The sequence below is a fragment of the Scyliorhinus torazame genome, chromosome 1 (assembly GCF_047496885.1).
Source record: "Scyliorhinus torazame isolate Kashiwa2021f chromosome 1, sScyTor2.1, whole genome shotgun sequence".
Lineage (NCBI taxonomy): Eukaryota > Metazoa > Chordata > Chondrichthyes > Carcharhiniformes > Scyliorhinidae > Scyliorhinus > Scyliorhinus torazame.
Genome location: NC_092707.1, coordinates 30,108,439 through 30,128,668, shown reverse-complemented (window position 1 = coordinate 30,128,668; position 20,230 = coordinate 30,108,439). Strand labels below are relative to the sequence as shown.

General features: G+C 46.7%; 1 protein-coding gene across 1 annotated transcript in view; it reads left to right on the top strand.

The window, feature by feature from the left end:
- Window positions 1-11,462: 11,462 nt before the first annotated feature.
- gltpa (glycolipid transfer protein a) overlaps window positions 11,463-20,230 on the top strand; it is a 59,836-nt gene continuing 51,068 nt past the window's right edge. Inside the window, exon 1 of the mRNA XM_072479872.1 lies at window positions 11,463-11,697. Coding sequence (XP_072335973.1) covers window positions 11,595-11,697 — 103 coding nt within the window. The 5' untranslated portion in view covers window positions 11,463-11,594. The remainder of the gene's footprint in view (window positions 11,698-20,230) is intronic.

Here is a 20,230-nt window from a genome sequence, read left to right as displayed (position 1 = left end):
TGTGACCCAGCGGGATTTGTCTGCCAGGTTGACGCCCATGTGGCATTCGCAGCCCCCAATTTACCTGCCTCGGATGAACGCCTCGTCCAAATTCACTGCGAGCCGGCGGCTGACCCCTTGCGACAGCGTGTCATGCGCCACCTAACGGACGGGTGGCTCAAGGGCCAATGCCCTCAATTCTATAATGTCAGAGATGATCTGGCGGTAGTAGACGGGGTTCTTCTAAAGCTGGACTGCATTGTCATCCCGCATAGCATGCGCCAGCTTGACCTGGAACAACTACATGAGGGCCACCTTGGCGTGGAAAAGTGCCGCCGATAGGCCCGAGAAGCAGTGTACTGGCCCGGCATTAATGAGGACATAGCCAACACAGTGCTCAACTGCCCCACTTGTCAGCGCTTCCAGCCAGCCCAACCACGTGAGACCTTGCAGCCCCATGAGTTGGTCACGTCACCATGGACCAAGGTGGGCATCGACCTGTTCCACGCGCTGGGTAGAGACTATGTCCTGATTGTGGACTACTTTTCGAATTACTCGGAGGTGATACGGTTGCACGACCTCCCCTCGTCTGCAGTCATTTGTGCACGTAAATAAACCTTTGCTCGACACGGCATCCCGCTCAAGGTTATATCGGACAATGGCCCCTGCTTCGCCAGCCAAGGATAGTCGAACTTTGCCAGGCGGTACAATTTTGCGCATGTGACGGCCAATCCCCTGTACCCCCAATCCAACAGCAAAGCGGAGAAGGGAGTACATATCGTCAAACGGCTCCTATGCAAGGCTGCCGATGCTGGTTCTGATTTCTACCTTGCCTTGTTGGCCTATTGCTCCGCCCCACTGTCCACTGGCCTGTTGCCAGCCCAATTACTCATGAGTCGCACCCTGAGGACGATGGTGCCGTCCATCCAGGTCCCAGACCTCAAGAACGTTCCGGTCCTTCACCGGAGGCAGCTGTCTTGTGCACAGCACAAGGCGGCTCATGACTCCCGTGCAGCTGATCTCCCTGCTCTGGCTCCAGATGACAATGTCCACATCCATCTTCTGGATGGTGGCTGGTCTGCAACCGCTGTTGTCCTATGGCAGGTGGCCCCCCCGCTTGTTCCTAGTTTGTCTACCGGATGGCTCTATCCTGCGCCGCAATCGACGCGCCCTTCGTCTCGGTCCACGCTCGCCATGTGATTCTCCAGTGTCGTCTCGCCCTCCTGCTGACCCTGCCATGGACTATGCAGAGCTCCCTGTCACTCGGCCTCCCCCGATTTTGACGCAGTCGAGCCTGCTCCTGAACGGCGGCTCTCGACCCACCCTTGGGGCGGTCAACCAGAATTCATCGCCCACCTCAGAGACTAAATTTATGAACTTGTCGAATTTATGGACTCTCTGAATTGTTTCGTTGCTTTGTTTGATCGTTTCCCTGGTTTGTATATAGTGTAGATCTCGTTACTCTTGTTGCATACTGCTTCTCTGCACCAGGCACCGTCCCATGTAAATAGCTTAGTTCTCATGTACGTAGTCCTGTAAATATGTCTCCGCACCCCACACATAGTTAGGAACATACTCACCACACATATTTATTGCCACACACAAACATTTTTTGATAAAAGGAGGGATGTCATAATATACACCAGTATATCATGGTGCAGACACACACACTAATGGACACACAGCAAGACCAATCAACACACACAACACCGCAGCCAATCACCAGTTAGAGCACACTCACTATAAACTAGTTCCCGCTCATTCGGGATGCAGCCTCTCAGACGGACAGAGCTTACAGCTTACAGCACAGATCTTCACCATGTGCTGAGTGCATAGACTGGTTAGGACTGGCATAGGTCTTTAGTTTAATCTGACATCGTGTTAACCCACAGTGAAAGTATGTTCAACAGTTTCTAGCTTAATAAAATAGTGTTGTACTATTTTAAGTGTTGGTGGCCTGTATGTGTTCCACGGATCCAGAGCACCCAACACAGCAGACATATAAGCAAAAACTGGCTGAGACTGCAAATTAACCACTTGCTGGAATTCCGATGTGGATTACATTTGACCAATTTGTCCAGAGAGAACAGAATGTTGCACCTTTTTTAGACAGACACTTCAAGGGAAGGGATGCAATGTAAAAGGTAGGGATGGAATGCAAAACTAAACTGTAATCTCCTGTAGAGATAATGGAGGCTGAATACTATCTCAGCAGAAACCATCTCCTGTAAGTTATATCCCAGACTGTGGAAGTGATGTGAGTTGAAAGAAAACTGTTTCTGGGTGAAATACATGTTTGTGTTTTCCCCCTTACAAGAATACCCAAGAAAAGTGGTTAAAAGCCAACTGAAACTCTGGTCTCTGGTGTGTGTGCTGTGAAGGCCGCAGCTGAAGAACATCCACAAGGCATCCCTGTGCTTGCAGGTAAAAAAATGTCTCTCTCGCTGATTGCTGGAAGCAAGTCACAAGTCAGCAAAGCCACAGTTGAAAAGGAAACGGAACAACTTCTATCAGTTAACATGCAGGACCACATATCTCCAAACCAACTGCTCAACTTCCAAAGTCAGCATTATGGGAATCAGCCAACTTAATAGCTGCAAAGTTTCAACCTCTACTCCTCATGGAGACGTCAGAGATTGATTTGTATACATTTTTATTTCATTTCTAATTTGTGTGTAAGTGTGTTGCGTTTTATTATTTTCTTCTCATGTTTTATTAATGAATAAACTTACTTTCTTAAACTCAAGAAAGCCTGATTAAATTGATTCCAATAAACGTAAGTTCTGGGAAATGGTATCCACGATGGAAGGTATCCGTTTTAAATTAACCTTGTTGCAACCTACCGAGAGGGTTAAATAAAGAAGGGAGACAGTTCATCCCTCCTCACTTGGGAGCATAACAATTTGGGAGTATCTCGTCCGAAATCAGAACAATTTGGAGGATCCCGACCAGGGACTGTTCGTAACATGCAGCAACATTTGTGTATTTGAGACATGATAACAGAAGATTGCAGATGTGATGCAGAAGTTAGAAGGATAGAGCTAGCCAGAAGTAATTTTATGAAAATGAAGAATGTGTTAACAACAAGAAAATTCAAGCTTGTAACAAGGAAACAACTCATAAGATGCTACTATCTATCCACTTTCCTCTGAGCTGTAGAAACCTGGACAATAAATAAAGATCTCTGGAAGAAAATAGAGGTCTTTGAAATATGGATGCTAAGACATATGCTAAAAATTTCATTTAAAGACCATAAGACCAATGATGAGGTGTTTGAATTAGCAAGAGTAACAAGAACTCTAAAACATCTATCCAGAAAATGTCAGTATTTCCACCATTGGACCAGAGCTGAAAAATTACGGCAATCTCTTCTCGAGGGCAAAGTGGAGAGCAGCAGAAAGAAGGGTGGACCGAGATAGAGTTGGATGATGGACATCACAAAGTGGTTGCAGAGGTGCTCCAGTGGATGTATGAGAATGGCGCAAGACAGACAAGCGTGGAAAGCCGTGCCAGCAGATCTCTTGGCAAAGGTAGCTACAAGCAGCAGCAGCAGAAAAGATGATTTGGCAAAAGCCTTTAAATGTTGTATCTTCAATGTTCCTCTCTGATGCAAGGTCAAGGCCTGAAATGCTAACTCTCTTTCTCGCCCCACAGATGCTGCTTGGCCTGAGTATTTCCAGCATTTTTATTTTTTATACAATGTGAACTCTGGCAACTCGATTATAAAGGTCAATTTGGTTAATAATAATAATCTTTATTATTGTCACAAGTAGACTTTCATTAACACTGCAATGAAGTTACATGAAAATCCCCTAGTCGCCACACTCCAGCGCCTGTTCAGGTACACAGAGGGAGAATTCAGAATGTCCAATTCACCCTACAAGCACGTCTTTCGGGACTTGTGGGAGGAAACTCAAACCCACACAGACACAGGGAGAACATGCAGACTCCGCACAGACAGTGACCCAAGCGGGAATCGAACCCGGGACCCTGGCGCTGTAAAGTAACAGTGCTAACCACTGTGCTACCGTGCCACCTTATAAATACCTGGAAAGAATGATGCAAGATAAAATGCAGACTTGCCAAGAGTCACCAAGAGGAGCAATAATATGTTTCGATCAGAAAAATATGAATGATTCTGACGAGTGTCACCACTTTAATACAAATAAAGATGGCTACCAAGTATGGACATCTTGGGCGAAATTCTCCCCCAACGGCGGGATGCCCGCCGACTGGCGCCAAAGCCGGCGCACATCAGACGGGCATCGCGCCGGCAAAAAGGTGCGGAAATCTCCGCATCTTTGGCGGCCTAGCCCCAACATTGAGGGGCTAGGCCGACGCCGGAGGGATTTCCGCCCCGCCAGCTGGCGGAAATGGCGTTTGTTGCCCCGCCAGCTGGCGCGGAAATGCGGCGCATGCGCGGGAGCGTCAGCGGCCGCTGTCAGTTTCCCAGCGCATGCGCGGGAGCGTCAGCGGCCGCTGTCAGTTTCCCGCGCATGCGCAGTGGGGAGAGTCACTTCCGCCTCCGCCATGGTGGAGACCGTGGCGGAGGCGGAAGGGAAAGAGTGCCCCCATGGCACAGGCCCACCCGCGGATCGGTGGGCCCCGATCGCGGGCCAGGCCACCGTGGGGGCACCCCCCGGGGTCAGATCGCCCCGCGCCCCCCCCCAGGACCCCGGAGCCCGCCCACGCCGCCTGGTCCCGCCGGTAAATACCAGGTTTGATTTACGCCGGCGGGACAGGCAATTCCTGGGCGGGACTTCGGCCCATCCGGGCCGGAGAATCCAGCGGGGGGTCCCACCAACCGGCGCGGCCGGATTCCCGCCCCCGCCCAATCTCCGGGAGCGGAGACTTCGGCGGGGGCGGGATTCACGGCGGCCAACGGCCATTCTCCAACCCGGCGGGGGGTCAGAGAATGACGCCCCTTGAATGCCATTTCTAATATAAATGTATCTGAATTAAAAGTTTTAATAAACTGCTTTGAAAATGTTCCAGTCTGCTGTTGTATTTCTTTGTTCTTTTGTGTTTTGTCACCTTTAAGCTATTTTATGTTTTCTATTTGACTTTTATCTTATGGAGATCCATTTGTTAAATAGTAATCAGTCATGAAACTGAATGTAATCTTTCATAATGTTTATCAGAGCTTTTACAAATTTCAGGAGATTTTTTTCAGACCAGTAAAACCCACAAACAAAGTGCACTTTTCAGTACATAGTCATTGTCAGTGTTTGCCCTATTTAAATTATTCAAACGACATAAATATTTAACAGGAGTAAATAATATGTGCTAATTACAGCATAGAGTATGTAAAGAAGACCTTTGATAAATCATACTTATATTCAGTCTCCTGAGCAAATGACGAACTCTCTGGATAAGTAAACATAATTGCTTGTCCTGATTTTAATTATAGTGTATTGTGCCCTTTAATATTTAATTGTTCTGTTAAACTTGGGTTGTGTAACACTGCTAAGTTGTCACGTATACCAGCCAAGGTTCTGTGACCTGTCCTTGCAATCTAATCTTTAAACTCTGGTGTCATTCTGGTGAATCTGTGCCATAGCCCCGCCAAGGCCATATATCTTTCCTGAGGCTCTAATGTAGTCATAGAGTCATGACACAGAAGGAGGGCATTCAGCCTTTTGAGCCCATGCTGGCCCCCTATAGCACAATCTGGTCAGTCTGACCAAGTCTTTGTGCAACTAAAGCACCACTTTAAATTTTTATCTCATTAAGATGTGGACCAACGTTCCATTAATAATAATCTGTATTAGTGACACAAGTAGGCTTACATTAGCACTACAATGGGCTGGTTTAGCACACACGGCTAAAGAGCTGGCTTTTAAAGCAGACCAAGGCAAGCCAGCAGCACAGTTCAATTCCCGTACCAGCCTCCCTGAACAGGTGCCGGAATGTGGCAACTAGGGGCTTTTCACAGTAACTTCATTGAAGCCTACTTGTGACAATAAGCAATTTTCATTTTTCATTCAATGAAGTTACTGTGGAAATCCCCTAGTCGCCACCAGAACCTGTTCGGGTACACAGAGGGAGAATTCAGAATGTCCAATTCATCTAACAAGCACGTCATTTTGGACTTGTAAGAGGAAACTGGAGCATCTGGAGGAAACCCAGGCAGACACGGGGAGTATGTGCACACTCTGCACAGACAGTGGCCCAAGCCGAGAATCGAACCCGGGTCCCTGGCGCTGTGAAGCAACAGTGCTAACCAATGTGCTACTCTGCCGCCCACTTTTTGATTAATTTCTGTACCATGTGCCAGCTTTTAGCGGTCACAAGACTTTGATCAATTTCATGCACTCTAATTTCTGCCACCAATCTCAAGTCTGAAACCTTCTAGAAGTCCATATAGGCATCAGCAACAACTCACATTTATGTAGTTCCATTAACGTATTTAAACATTCCAAGGCATGTCATAGGAGTAACATCAAACAAAATGTGACACCAATTCACATGAGGTGATATTTGACAATACGGCCAGAAGTTGATCAAACAGGTAGACTTTAAGGAGCATCTTAGAGAAGGAAAAAGAGATAGAAAGATGGAGAGGTTTAGGGAGAGAATCTCAATGGCAGAATAATTAAAATTAGGGATGCTCAAGAGCCAATAAACTCCATCAAAACTCTCATATCCATCATGCCAGCCATTTCCTCAAAAATCATTATCATTTCTGAGTCAGAAAGTTGCAAATTGAACCTCCAAAGAGATGAGCAGATAATCTACGCTATAGTCCAGTAGATTATTGTAACATCTTTTTTTCCCATTCAGATGTTTATACAAATGCCAACGTACCATTGATAGAAGAGTAAGGAGTTAAGTGTACCTGGCTAACATGTATCCCCAATCATAAAATCATAGAATTGTGCTCACAGAAGGAGGCCATTGAGTCTAACATGTCTGTGCCAACATTCCCGCCAGCATGACGCTGCTACTACTTTGCACCAACACACTCTGCATTTTGTCTTGGAGCCATCTCATATCCACATGGCTGCCATTTTTTAATCTTAGGCTCTTCAGGCTTTGCGACACTTTACCAGTTGCCTTCTGAATGTCCATATTCAAAACATCAACTGTGCAACCTTCAGCATTTTCTGTTCATCCTTTGAGGCAAAGGTGACCATGTTCATCATATAGGGTGTTTGGTAGGGTGCTGGTGGGTAGGTAGATAACTGCTAAGACAAATCTGAAAGGTTCTTCTGCAAACAGGACAGGATTCTGCAGGGAATTGAATTTTCAACGAGTTGCTGGTTTGGGATTTTCTCTCCTTGTGTTTTTTCTCTGCCTCTGATACGCTCGTTTCCAAAAGAGGCCACACCATTTTTTAATTGGTTGCACCAGCTGTTGCAATTCTGTGCGAACTTCTCCCAGAACTCAAAGTCAAAACTCCAAAATGAACCCTCCAGAGTGTCCCAGGAGTGCTTCATTTGACTTCCATGTGAGTGCACCCCAGACCTGAGCTCTCCAGAGTCAATTCACATTGGGAAGTGAAAGTCATGCATTCTGACTGCATAACCAGCCCAACTCAGTTGTGACTGTCTCCGTATAGTGTGAATATCTGGTATGCCAGCTCGGGGGAGCATCTCGGGCTTTGCTATTTTCCCTTGCCAGCTCAGATACGGGTGTTTGAGCTTCTTGGCATGATACTGATACAGATTGCAAGCCTCACGTTGCGCAGTGGGCAAGACGATTGCTCTATAGATTTTCAATTTGGTCAGCAGACATACTCCTTTTCGTTCCCAGACTGATGTTGGAAATCTGTCGAAGGACACACTTGCATTGACAATTCTCATCAATGTGGACAGCTTGAGCGAGTGTTCTGCTGAGACAAGTGAACGTATCCACCGCTGACAGGTCATGGTCCGAACTCTTGGGCTTGAGGTAGTATTTTCCTGGAGCAGGCTGCTACATTACTTCAGTTCTCCTTGTGCTAATTGTAAGGTTGAAGTTGTCTCTTGATCTCTGGAAAACAAGTCCATCTATGCTGCATGTCAAGCTCTGAACTGGCAGCTGGTGCACAGTCACCGGTCAACAGGAAATCACAGTTTGTCCTTGGTGTTTGCCTGGAGTAGTCTCAGATTGAGTAGCTTCCTGTCCATGTAAAATCTGATTCATCGTTTAATTGGAGAACTCAGTCAAGGTTTTCAGACATGATTTGGCTTCAACAAGGTGGCATGGTAGCACAGTGGTTAGCACAGTTGCTTCACAGAGCCAGGGTCCCAGGTTCGATTCCCAGCTTGGGCCACTGGCTGTGCAGAGTCTGCACATTCTCCCCGTGTCTGCGTGGGTTTCTTCCAGGTGCTCCAGTTTCCTTCCACAGTCCAAAGGTGTATAGGTTAGGTGGATTGGCCATGCTAAATTATCGCTTAGTGTCGAAAGATGTGCAGGATAGGTGGGGTTATTGGATTACAGGGATAGGGTGGGGAGTGGGTGTAGGTAGAATGCACGTTTGGAGGGTAGGTGCAGACCTGATGGGCCGAATGGCCTCCTTCTGCACTGTAGGGATTCCATGGATGAAATTCATGGTGGCTGACATTTATTAATCCATGTCCATCAAAGTGATAATTAATTTTATCGTAGATTACAGCCTTCAGATAGTTGTTCAGCACTGTTAGTCTGATTGGTACATCATTATCTGTTTCCTCTCTCTGCTTTTGAATTGGGTGGGGTAACGTTTGAAACCCTCTAATTTTATTTTATTCTTTCACATCACTAGCTCGGCCAGAATTTATTGCCCATCCCTAATTGCCCTTGAGAAGGTGCAGGTGAGCTGCCTTCTTCAACATCTGCAGTCATTGTGGTGTAGGTACACCCAGTGCTGTTAGGATGGGAGTGCCAGGATTTTGACCAAGCGACAGTGAAGGAATGGTGATATCATTCCAAGTCAGATTTGGTGGGGAACCTGACGTGATAGTGTTCCCATGCCTTTGTCCTTCTAGGTGGAAGAGGTTGCAGGTTTGGAATGTGCTGTTGAAGAATCCTTGGTGAGTTGCTGCAGTGCATCTTGTAGATGGTACACACTGCTGCCACTATGCATCAGTGGTGGAGAGAATGAATATTTGAGGTGGTGATTCATGTGCCAATCCAGTGGGCTGCTTTGTCAAGGATGGTGTTGAGCTTCTTAAGTGTTGTTGGAGCTCCACTCATGCAAGCAAGTGGAAAGTAATACGTCACACTCCTGACTTGTGCCTTGTAAATAGTGGACAGGCTCTACAGAATTTGCAGCCTCTGACCTGCTCTTGTAGCACAGTATTAATTTGGCTGGTCTAGTTCAGTTTCTGGTCAATGGTACCCTAGGATATTGCTAGTGGGGAATTCAGTGATGGTAATGCCATTGAATGTCAAGGAGAAAAGGTTGGATTCTCTCTTCATGGGAATGGTCATTGCCTGGTAGTTGTATGGCACGAATGTTACTTGCCACTTATCAGCCCAAGCTTAAGCTCTTTCTGTATATGGACACATACAGCTTCAGTATCTGAGGAGTCACGAATAGTGCTTAACATTGTGAAATCATCGTATACATCCCACTTATGACCTTATGAATGAGGGAAGGCCATTGATGAAGTAGCTAAAGATGGTTGGGCCTTGAACACTACCTTGAGGAACTCCTATATTGACCTCCAGCAATCACACCCATCTTCCTATGTGCAAGGTCTGACTCCAAATGATGGAGAGTTTTCCCCCTTAAACCCATTAACTCCAGTTTTGCTAGAGATTCTCGATGCCATACTTGGTCAAATACTGACTTGATGTCACCTCACCTCTTGAATTCAGCTTTTTTCCATGTTTGGACAAAGGCTGTGATGAGGTCAAGAGCTGAGTGGCCCTGGCGGAACCCAAACTGAGCGTCAGCGAGCAGTTTATTGCGCAGCGAGTGCTGCATGATAGTACTGTTGGTGGCCCCTTTCATCACTTTGCTGATGATCAAGAGCAGATTGATGGGGCAGTAATTGGCTGGGTTCGATTTGTACTGCATTTTGTAGACGGGATGTAACCTGGGCAATTTTGCTGGGTAGATGCCAATGCTGTAGTTGTACTGGAACAGCTTGGCTAGGGGAACGGCTCATTCTGGAGCACAATTCTTCAGGCATCGGCGGAAGATGAAATGAAATGAAATGAAAATCGCTTATTGTCACATAAGCGATTTGTGACCAAAGCCTATTTCCACTCTTAATTCCCTAGATTGGATTGGATTTATTGTCACATGTACCGAGGTAGAGTGAAAAGTATTGTTCTGCATACAGTCCAGACAGATCATTCCATACATTAAAAAACATAGGACATACATAAATACACAATGTAAATACATAGGCACAGGCATTGAGTGAAGCATACGGAGTGTAGTGCAACTCAGTGGAGAAGATGTATGGAGAGATCAGTTCAGTCCATAAGAAAGGCATTCAAGAATCTGGTAAGAGCGGGGAAGAAGCTGTTTTTGAACCTGTTAGTGTGTGTTCTCAGACTTTTGTATCCTCTGCCCGATGGAAGAAATTGGAAGAGAGAATAACCCGGATGGGAGGTGGGAGGGGTCTCTAGTATCCATCCGAACTGGATTGGGTGACTTTCCTCCCTTGAGTGCTGCCATTCAGTTGAGGACTTCCCCTCGAGCTATTTCCAGCTATTCAATGTCTATCTCTTGCTCCTCTGCTGAGACACTGGCAGCATTCTCTTCTTTAGAGAAGACCAATACAAATACTCAGTTAACACCTCAGCCAGGCCCTCTGTCTCAACCCACAAGTGGGAAGCTCTTTTGGAGGGTGGGTGCAGACTTGATGGGCCAAATGGCCTCCTTCTGCACTGTGGAGATTCTATGATTATAAAAGTGAGTCAACCCCACAAAAAACTCATCAATACTTTTAAACTGGGCAGGTTAATGGTTAAAAACTGTGAGAGCTAGTAGCCCGGCGCAGGATCCTACTCATGTGGAAGGAGGCGAAACCCCCCGGACTGGAGGCCTGGGTAAATGATATGGCGGGGTTCATTAAACTGGAGCAGATAAAGTTTGCCCTGAGAGGATCGGCTCAAGGGTTCACCAGGCGGTGGCAGCCATTTCTCGACTACCTAGGGGAACGTTAGAGGGAAGACAGATGACCAGCAGCAGCAACCCAGGGGGAGGGGGGAGGGTTTAGTTTAGTTTAGGTCAAAGATAAAGGGGTTTTGTTACTTGTGTATTGTTAAAAATTTCTGTATTGTTATTGTTGCGTTTGCTTTGTAAGAGGGGAAAAATTGTTGTTTGGGAAAAAAATTTCAATAAAACATATTTTTTAAAAAACTGTGAGAGCCAGCTCCCCATTGGTTGGTCGTGGGTTGGCCAACCTGACTTGGCCAACTTTACTTGAAGGTGATTGGTTGATAACTCCGTCGCTGATTGGCTCCTCCGCCTGTCCACGATTGGTTGATCTGTTTGGCTCCACCTGATTGGTCACCCTGCCCTGACCTGTTGCTATGACACAGGGTGGGTGTCACCCTGCTGGACTCCGGGGTGTTGCAGGGGGACCGGGGTCGCGCTGTTCGGTTCCGTGCCGCTGCCTCACTGGCAGGTTGTGTTCGCCCGCCCGCCGCTGCCTCCTCGGGAGAGCTGCTGCGCTTCGGGGCTGTCTGCCATGGCGATGCTGGCGGAGCATCCGTTCAAGCAGCTGCCGGCGGACAAGCAGATCGACACCAGGGCTTTCCTGGACAGCGTGTCTTACCTGCCGCCCTTTTTCGGTGAGTGTGTGGAGGAGGGGGTTCCACTGCCCGGGGGGGGGGGGGGGGATGTCACCCGGGCTTGGCTGTCGCCGCCCGAGACATGGAGGGACTCCGAGTCCCGGGTCAACAGGAGACGACATTACTCACCTGTCCGACCCCCCCCCCCCCACCCGGTAAGAGGCGTTTCTGAGGGGACAAACCTTAAAACAATAATCAAATGGGGGAGGGGGGCTGGGGAGAGAAGTGTTGGGGTGGGGGTGAGAAGTGGGGGGGTGGGGGATGGGGCAGGGGAGAGAAGTGTTGGGGAGGGGCAGGGGAGAGAAGTGTTGGGGTGGGGGGGGCAGGGGAGAGAAGTTTTGGGGTGGGGGGAGGGGCAGGGGAGAGAAGTGTTGGGGTGGGGGAGGGAAGTGGTGGGGGAGGGGGCAGGGGAGAGAAGTGGTGGGGGAGGGGGCAGGGGAGAGAAGTGTTGGGGGGTGTGGGAGAGAAGTGTTGGGGGGTGTGGGAGAGAAGTGTTGGGGGGTGTGGGAGAGAAGTGTTGGGGGGTGTGGGAGAGAAGTGTTGGGGGGTGTGGGAGAGAAGTGTTGGGGGGTGTGGGAGAGAAGTGTTGGGGGGTGTGGGAGAGAAGTGTTGGGGGGTGTGGGAGAGAAGTGTTGGGGGGTGTGGGAGAGAAGTGTTGGGGGGTGTGGGAGAGAAGTGTTGGGGGGTGTGGGAGAGAAGTGTTGGGGGGTGTGGGAGAGAAGTGTTGGGGGGAGGGGGTGGGGGAGAGAAGTGCTGGGGTGGGGGGAGGGGGCAAGGGAGAGAAGTGTTGGGGGGAGGGGGCAGGGGAGAGAAGTGGAGGGGGGCAGGGGAGAGAAGTGCGAGGGGGCAGTGGGAAGAAGAACAAGGTGTTTGGGGATTGGAAAAAGGTGTTTGGATGTCACCTGAAACTGTAATGCTAATAATACTGACTTGTGGGCTGGAAGATTGGGTGTGTGCCTGGGTGTTGACGCAAGACGAGATTCATATTTATGTTGAAATTCTTATTTTTCTGTGAGTTGAACAAAGAATTGGTTTCTGTTTCGAAGTTCAGACTGCAATTTTGACTTGCGTTGTTTCAAAAGCTGTGAATCTAGAGATTTGTATTCACTGTTTTACTTCATGTCGCTGGGACACAACCAAACTGTTTCCAGGTTGCAGTTGGACTGCCAAGGTTTCCACTGAGTCACCTAAAGCAGAAGGCTCCTCTACTTTGTGGGTACCAGGTCAGCACCACGATCGGTCTCAGCATTCCAGGAAAGTTGAAATGAAAATCTGCTGTTTTTTTTGCCCACCCTGTTTGAAAGATGGTGTCAGATGCGAGTAGATGAGGGCCAGGCTGTGGCCAGTGATTGAACATGTTGCAAATAACTCAACCCAAGACAAGACAAGATTTATAATCATCTAGATAGGAATAATATGATCAGGGATAGTCAGCATGGCTTTGTGAAGGGTAGGTCATGCCTCACAAACCTTATTGAGTTCTTTGAGAAGGTGACTGAACAGGTAGATGAGGGTAGAGCAGTTGATGTGGTGTATATGGATTTCAGCAAAGCGTTTGATAAGGTTCCCCATGGTAGGCTATTGCAGAAAATACGGAGGCTGGGGATTGAGGGTGATTTAGAGATGTGGATCAGAAATTGGCTAGCTGAAAGAAGACAGAGGGTGGTGGTTGATGGGAAATGTTCAGAATGGAGTACAGTCACAAGTGGACTACCACAAGGATCTGTTCTGGGGCCGTTGCTGTTTGTCATTTTTATCAATGACCTAGAGGAAGGCGCAGAAGGGTGGGTGAGTAAATTTGCAGACGATACTAAAGTCGGTGGTGTTGTCGATAGTGTGGAAGGATGTAGCAGGTTACAGAGGGATATAGATAAGCTGCAGAGCTGGGCTGAGAGGTGGCAAATGGAGTTTAATGTAGAGAAGTGTGAGGTGATTCACCTTTGGAAGGAATAACAGGAATGCGGAATATTTGGCTAATGGTAAAGTTCTTGAAAGTGTGGATGAGCAGAGGGATCTAGGTGTCCATGTACATAGATCCCTGAAAGTTGCCACCCAGGTTGATAGGGTTGTGAAGAAGGCCTATGGAGTGTTGGCCTTTATTGGTAGAGGAATTGAGTTCCGGAGTCGGGAGGTCATGTTGCAGCTGTATAGAACTCTGGTTCGGCCACATTTGGAGTATTGCGTACAGTTCTGGTCACCGCATTATAGGAAGGACGTGGAGGCTTTGGAGCGGGTGCAGAGGAGATTTACCAGGATGTTGCCTGGTATGGAGGGAAAATCTTATGAGGAAAGGCTGATGGACTTGTGGTTGTTTTCGTTGGAGAGAAGAAGGTTAAGAGGAGACTTAATAGAGGCATACAAAATGATCAGGGGGTTAGATAGGGTGGACAGTGAGAGCCTTTTCCCGCGGATGGAAATGGCTGGCACGAGGGGACATAGCTTTAAACTGAGGGGTAATAGATATAGGACAGAGGTCAGAGGTAGGTTCTTTACGCAAAGAGTAGTGAGGCCGTGGAATGCCCTACCTACTACAGTAGTGAACTCGCCAACATTGAGGGCATTTAAAAGTTTATTGGATAAACATGTGGATGATAATGGCATAGTGTAGGTTAGATGGCTTTTGTTTCGGTGCAACATCGTGGGCCGAAGGGCCTGTACTGCGCTGTATTGTTCTATGTTCTAACCCCCACAGTTTCACCCACAAACACCCAACCACTTGCAGGAAAATTGCAATTCAACAAGTTCCTCAACACCTTTTGATAAGGAAAAGAGGAAAAATCAGTGATGGATAAATCTGAAATCAGGGAAAGCTCATTTTTGTTTTTACTTGCTGTAGGGGGTAGTCCCACTGTGTACTGTGTCAAGGTGATCCTGTGGACACATTCACCTGTTGAACCCCATAGCAAATATTTTAAGAGGGCATGACACTGAAGTATAATGTGTAAGATGTAGTTGCAAGGGAGAAAATGTTGATTTTGTTGTGTTGGCCTAGTGCTTTTAAAACAAACTTGCATAACTCTAGAGAGTAGATGGTCGAGAGGCACCCGTTCAGTTGGGGAGGTGTTTATGAAATGAAGCTAGTCAGTGGGATCGTCCAGCCTGGGTTATTTTATTTAGGCTCAATGTATGCCATTCAAGTTTTAAAATTGTCACTTTCAGATTGTGCAACAGATATCGGCTGACAACAACTTGCATTTTTGTTGTCCCTTTATTGTAGTCCCAAGGTATTTTAGAAGCTTGGGGGTGAATTCTGCAGAAACAAAGCCTGAATGCACAGTTAAAAGACCAGCTCTCTTAATAATCTATGCATAATTTTAAGTAAATCCTCAGGTGGGTGGGGAAGTAATGCCAGAAGGTGGGGGGACATTCAAGAAGAACTTTAAGCAAAAGGGGGAGGAGTGTAATTTTGGGATGCTGGGAGATGATGACCCAATGTGAGTTCGTGAGGAGTGGGGTGATGAATGTGCAGGACTTGGTGCTAGGACCAGGTGCCAAGGATAGATCAGTGGGGCTGTCTAGAAAGAACAGTGTCAGGTATGTGTTTAAAAACTTCCTTCTGTGTGGTACTGACTTTGACTCTGTAAGTCGTTACTAGAGGTATTCTATCTACAATCAAATAGGTAAGAGTCAAACCCAGTGATGGCCATCCGACTGAGTTGGATAACAGGGGGAAGGCGATGGAGGGAGGAGGATGGTGTGATCACTGTTAAATCTACAGCGCACATGCAGATTGTTCTGGTTTTACGGAATATTCACGTGCTTTCAAATAAGTAGCGTTCTCCCCGTTGCACCATTCTCTTCACCCTGCCATCACTGGTGACTAGTTTCTTGGGGCTCCTAATCTTCAACCAGAAACAACTGCTCTGATGCTCAATCGATAAAGTAAAGCATGCCATGCAGAACCATCTAGAGCAGTGTTTTTCAAACTTTTTTCCCGGGATCCGTTTTTACCAACCGGCCAACCTTCGGGACCTAACCCGGCCGACCATCGCAACCCACGCCGGCTGACCTTCGTGGCCCACGCTGGCTGACCTGCACAACCCACCATTTTCTCTTACCTTGTTTGCTGCTGACAAAAATGGAGGGAATGGCTTTGTGTCCCTTTGGCCCTCGTACACGCTCCTCCAATGGAACCTGTTGGATGACGATGAAGCCTTCCGGTGTCGGAAAGTATGAAGTCTCTATCTGTCCAAAGTTCTGCATTTTTTTCCTGTAACATTTTATCAAATAAAACTCCCCGAACTTGTAAAAGAAATAAAAATAAAATGAATAAAATAACCCCCCCCCCGACCTTGCAATAAAATGTCTGCGACCGTTTATTTAAAAAAAAAAAGCAGCCGCACTGCGCATGCGCACCGATGATCTGGCACGCTTGCGCAGTGCGGCCGCACTTTTTTTTTACATGTTCGCGGCCATTTTGAAGGGCGCTTGCAGCCGGCGTTATTAAAAACCGGCTGCTGTGGCTGTTGCGTGCGGATTTGCGCGATTGGGAGTGCCGCAACCCTCCTGACACCCACCCGCGGGTCACCCCCGAGTTTGACAATGCCTGATCTAGAGGTTCCCAGGCTTCATTTCTACTCTGCAGAATTTACTTCATGGTACCAATGTACCGATCTGCACCAAAAGGGTACTCTGATATTTTAGTGGGTAACGGTAATTGTCATGCGCTACTCAGTTGTCATCTTCGGTGATCACTCGCTAATGAGTATGATTGTCCCCCAACTAAACTGTCACTGGTCATTTGTTCTGTGGGTCAGAGTACAGGGCACTTGGTCTGTGCTGGGGATCCAGCTCTGGGTGATCAAAATCCCGGATAGGAAAGTGTGCACGTCTGGTGAACAGGTTTGTGCTCAGCTATGGTGCCTTTCATGTTAAGTAGTCTGCAGGTGTTTACTGTCAAAACTCATGGGTGAGGTCTGTCCACTGGGATAAAGGACTGAGACTGGCACATCTGTAGAAATGCACCACAGCATTTTAAGAGAGAAAATTGAGGGATGGAAGAGGAGATCCTATTGTGTGTTTAATGTAAAGAATATAAAATAACTGGCAATGACTTTCAGGCAGTAACTCAATCCACAGCTCTGTGGATTTGTAAACCACTCTAGCTCAACTTCCTTGGCTATGCCGCCACTAGAATTGTTTGATTTGAATTACTGCTTGACAACCCTCAAGCTCATCTATTATCTTTTATTAATTATTCAAGGTGAGTTGCAGCACTGTGATAATGCAGATTTCCCAGGTCTCCTGTGTTGGATATACCATCTCTTTCCTGATGTTAGCAATAAGTCCAGTCAACAAGAATGAGAAGTGTTTTAAAAAATCCCGTCAGTGCTTTAAGAACTCATTTTGGCTTGGTTGCAAATAGTCCAGAGTTGGAAATGGAGCTGTACAGTAGCACAGTGGTTGGCACAGTTGCTTCACAGAGCCAGGGGTCCCAGGGTCGATTCCCGTTTGGGCCACTGTCTGTGCAGAATCTGCATGTTTTCCCCTTGTCTGCGTGGGTTTCCCCCCGCAAGTCCCGAAAGACGTGCTGTTAGGTGAATTAAACATTCAGAATTCTCCCTCCGTGTACCCGAACAGATGCCGGAATGTGGCGACTAGGGGCTTTTCAGAGTAACTTCGTTGCAGTGTTAATGTAAGCCTACTTTGGATTGGATTTGGATTTTGTTTATTGTCACGTGTACCGAAGAACAATGAAAGTATTTCTTTGCGACCAGCTCAACAGATCATTAAGTACATGAAAAGAAAAGGAAATAAAAGAAAATACATAATAGGGCAACACAAGGTACACAATGTAACTACATGGCATCGGGTGAAGCATACAGGGGTGTAGTGTTAATGAGGTCAGTCCATAAGAGGGTCGTTTAGGAGTCTGGTAACAGTGGGGAAGAAGCTGTTTTTGAGTCTGTTTGTGCGTGTTCTCAGACTTCTGTATCTCCTGCCCGATGGAAGAAGTTGGAAGAGTGAGTAAGCTAGGTGGGAGTACTGGGCTGTGATCACGACTCTGAAGTTTCTTGCTGTCTTGGGGCGAGCAGTTGCCATACCAGGCTGTGATGCAGCCATAATAAAGATTATTATCAGAAGCCACTGGAGGTAGAGGGTGGCGCGGTGGCATAGTGGTTGGCACAATTGCTTCACAGCTCCAGGGTCCCAGGTTCGATTCCTGGCTTGGATCACTCTGTGCGGAGTCTGCACATTCTGCCCATGTGTGAGTGGGTTTCCTCCCACAGTCCAAAGATGTGCAGGTTAGGTGGATTGGCCATGCTAAATTGCCCTTTGTGTCCAAAATTGCCCTTGGTGTTGGGTGGGGTTACTGGGTTATGGGAATAGGGTGGAGATGTGGGCCTGGGTAGGGTGCTCTTTCCAAGAGCTGGTGCAGACTCGATGGGCCGAATTACCACCTCTGTACTGTGAATTCTATGATAAGGTCTTGTGAGTGCCTATGGAACGGTTCTGCTCCTGATTTACTATGAAGTGACTCCTACTGGAAAATATTTTCAATGAGGGAAGGATTGGGTTTGAAGGAAATGCTCCTGTTAGTGACTCACCGTTCAGTTCTCAAAATCAGGAATCGAAACAGCAAGTTGCAGGAGGTACCAGAGGATTGCCAGCATTTCTAAAGTGTAACAATGGTGCCTTCAGGATGGGAAAAATGGAGATGGTTGCAATTTATGAATAAACTTTCCTGAGACTTTGTTATGGCTGAACAGTGATCTTGCTTTCAAAATGAAGCATTAGATATAGGAACAGGTAGCAATATTGAAACTAAGGCTAATGGTACTTCCACACTTGAGATCTCAATCATCATACAAAATATTTTGATATTTATGCTCCACCTCTAGCAGTAACAGTTCCCTTTATGTGGGATGTGCTCTAGTTAGGCTACAGGGCAAAATTGGCAACATTGGAATTAGCAGCAGAAGTAGCCAATTTAGCCCTTTGAGCTTGCTCCGCTATTCGATCAGATCATGGCTGATCTCTTCCTGCTCTCAAATCCATTTCGCTGCCTGCCCCCATATCCCTTTAACCCGTTTTCTCTCAGAAATATAACACTTATAGCAACATCAGAAATATGCATATATTTCACAAATATGCATATATTTCACTTATAGCAACATCAGAAATATGCATATATTTATAAGTAATTGCACATGTGCCTGTGCAACTTTTACTCTGGCCTGACGGGCAGGCGGTAATCAGATCTCTTTTTTCCCCCTTTATTCGTTCATGGAATGTGGGCATCGCTGGCTGGGCGAGCATTTATTGCCCATCCCTGAGGTCATTTAAGAGTCAACCACATTCCTGTGGGTCTGGAGTAGCATGTAGGCCAGACCAGGTAAGGATGACCAATTTCCTTCCCTAATGGACATTAGTAAACCATTTGAGTTGTAATGCCAATCGGCAATGGTTTTATGGTCATTGTTATAATTTATAATTCCAGATTTTTATGGAATTCAAATTCCACCATCTACTGTGGTTGGATTTGAACCAGGGTACCTAGAGCATTACACTGGGTCTCTGGATTATTAGTCCAGTGACAATACCACTACCCCACTGCCTCCCCATATCTCTGCAGTCTCAAGTGTCTCACCTTTTGCAGCCGCCCATTAGCATTCTTTACTTCCCACCCCTTAACAGTTTCTGTTACTTCCTTCAAGATCTAAGACTAATGCTGACATGTAGTTTCACAGGGTGCCACCTGATACCTAACTAATTCATCATGTGCATGCTAAGTGACATGAATGCCTTTGAATGAATAGTGATTGGGACTGGAGTCCTGTCTCTTCATCTCCCAGGCCAGAGCAGTTGAGGCAAGTTGCAATGTGCCTTCCATTGTCCTGAACAAAATCAGCATGGATTTAGGGTCTAATTGTATCATTAACATCATTTATAGGGAATTTGATAGGGAAGGTGAAAGTGAAATACCTAACAGAACTCGGATTGTTTGTGCACACAGGCAAACAGACAATGTACGGAAAAACATAGGTGCTGACTTGACCTGTTCTTGTGCTATACAAATTTACGCAGAAGACCATTCAGCCCATTGGGCCAGTGTTAGCTCTTCAATGAGCTATTCCAAGTAATCGGACTCTCTTTTACTTCCGTAGTCCTGCAAATTGTTCTCTTCTTAAGTATATGTATGATGTGGAGATGCCGGCGTTGGACTGGGGCAAGCACAGTACGAAGTCTTACAACACCAGGTTAAAGTCCAACAGGTTTGTTTCAAAGTCATGTATGTAGATTGTTAAAGGTCTGCAGGCAGCCCGCCAGTGCAGACGTGAAGTTAACTCAAACAGGATAGGAATAGCTTAAAGCAGAGTGAAGAAGGACCCAGAGCACAAGTAGTTACAAATCCATCTAATTTACCATAATACTTTGTCATTTAATGGTAGCAATTGGGGAAAATATTAGTATTTTCAAATTGGTGCAAGCCTGAAACACTACTGTATTTCAACATGTGTTATGAACCCCATAGAGACTGGGTTTAAAGAGAAATTCAAACACCCAGTGATTAACTGAAAGTAATTACACT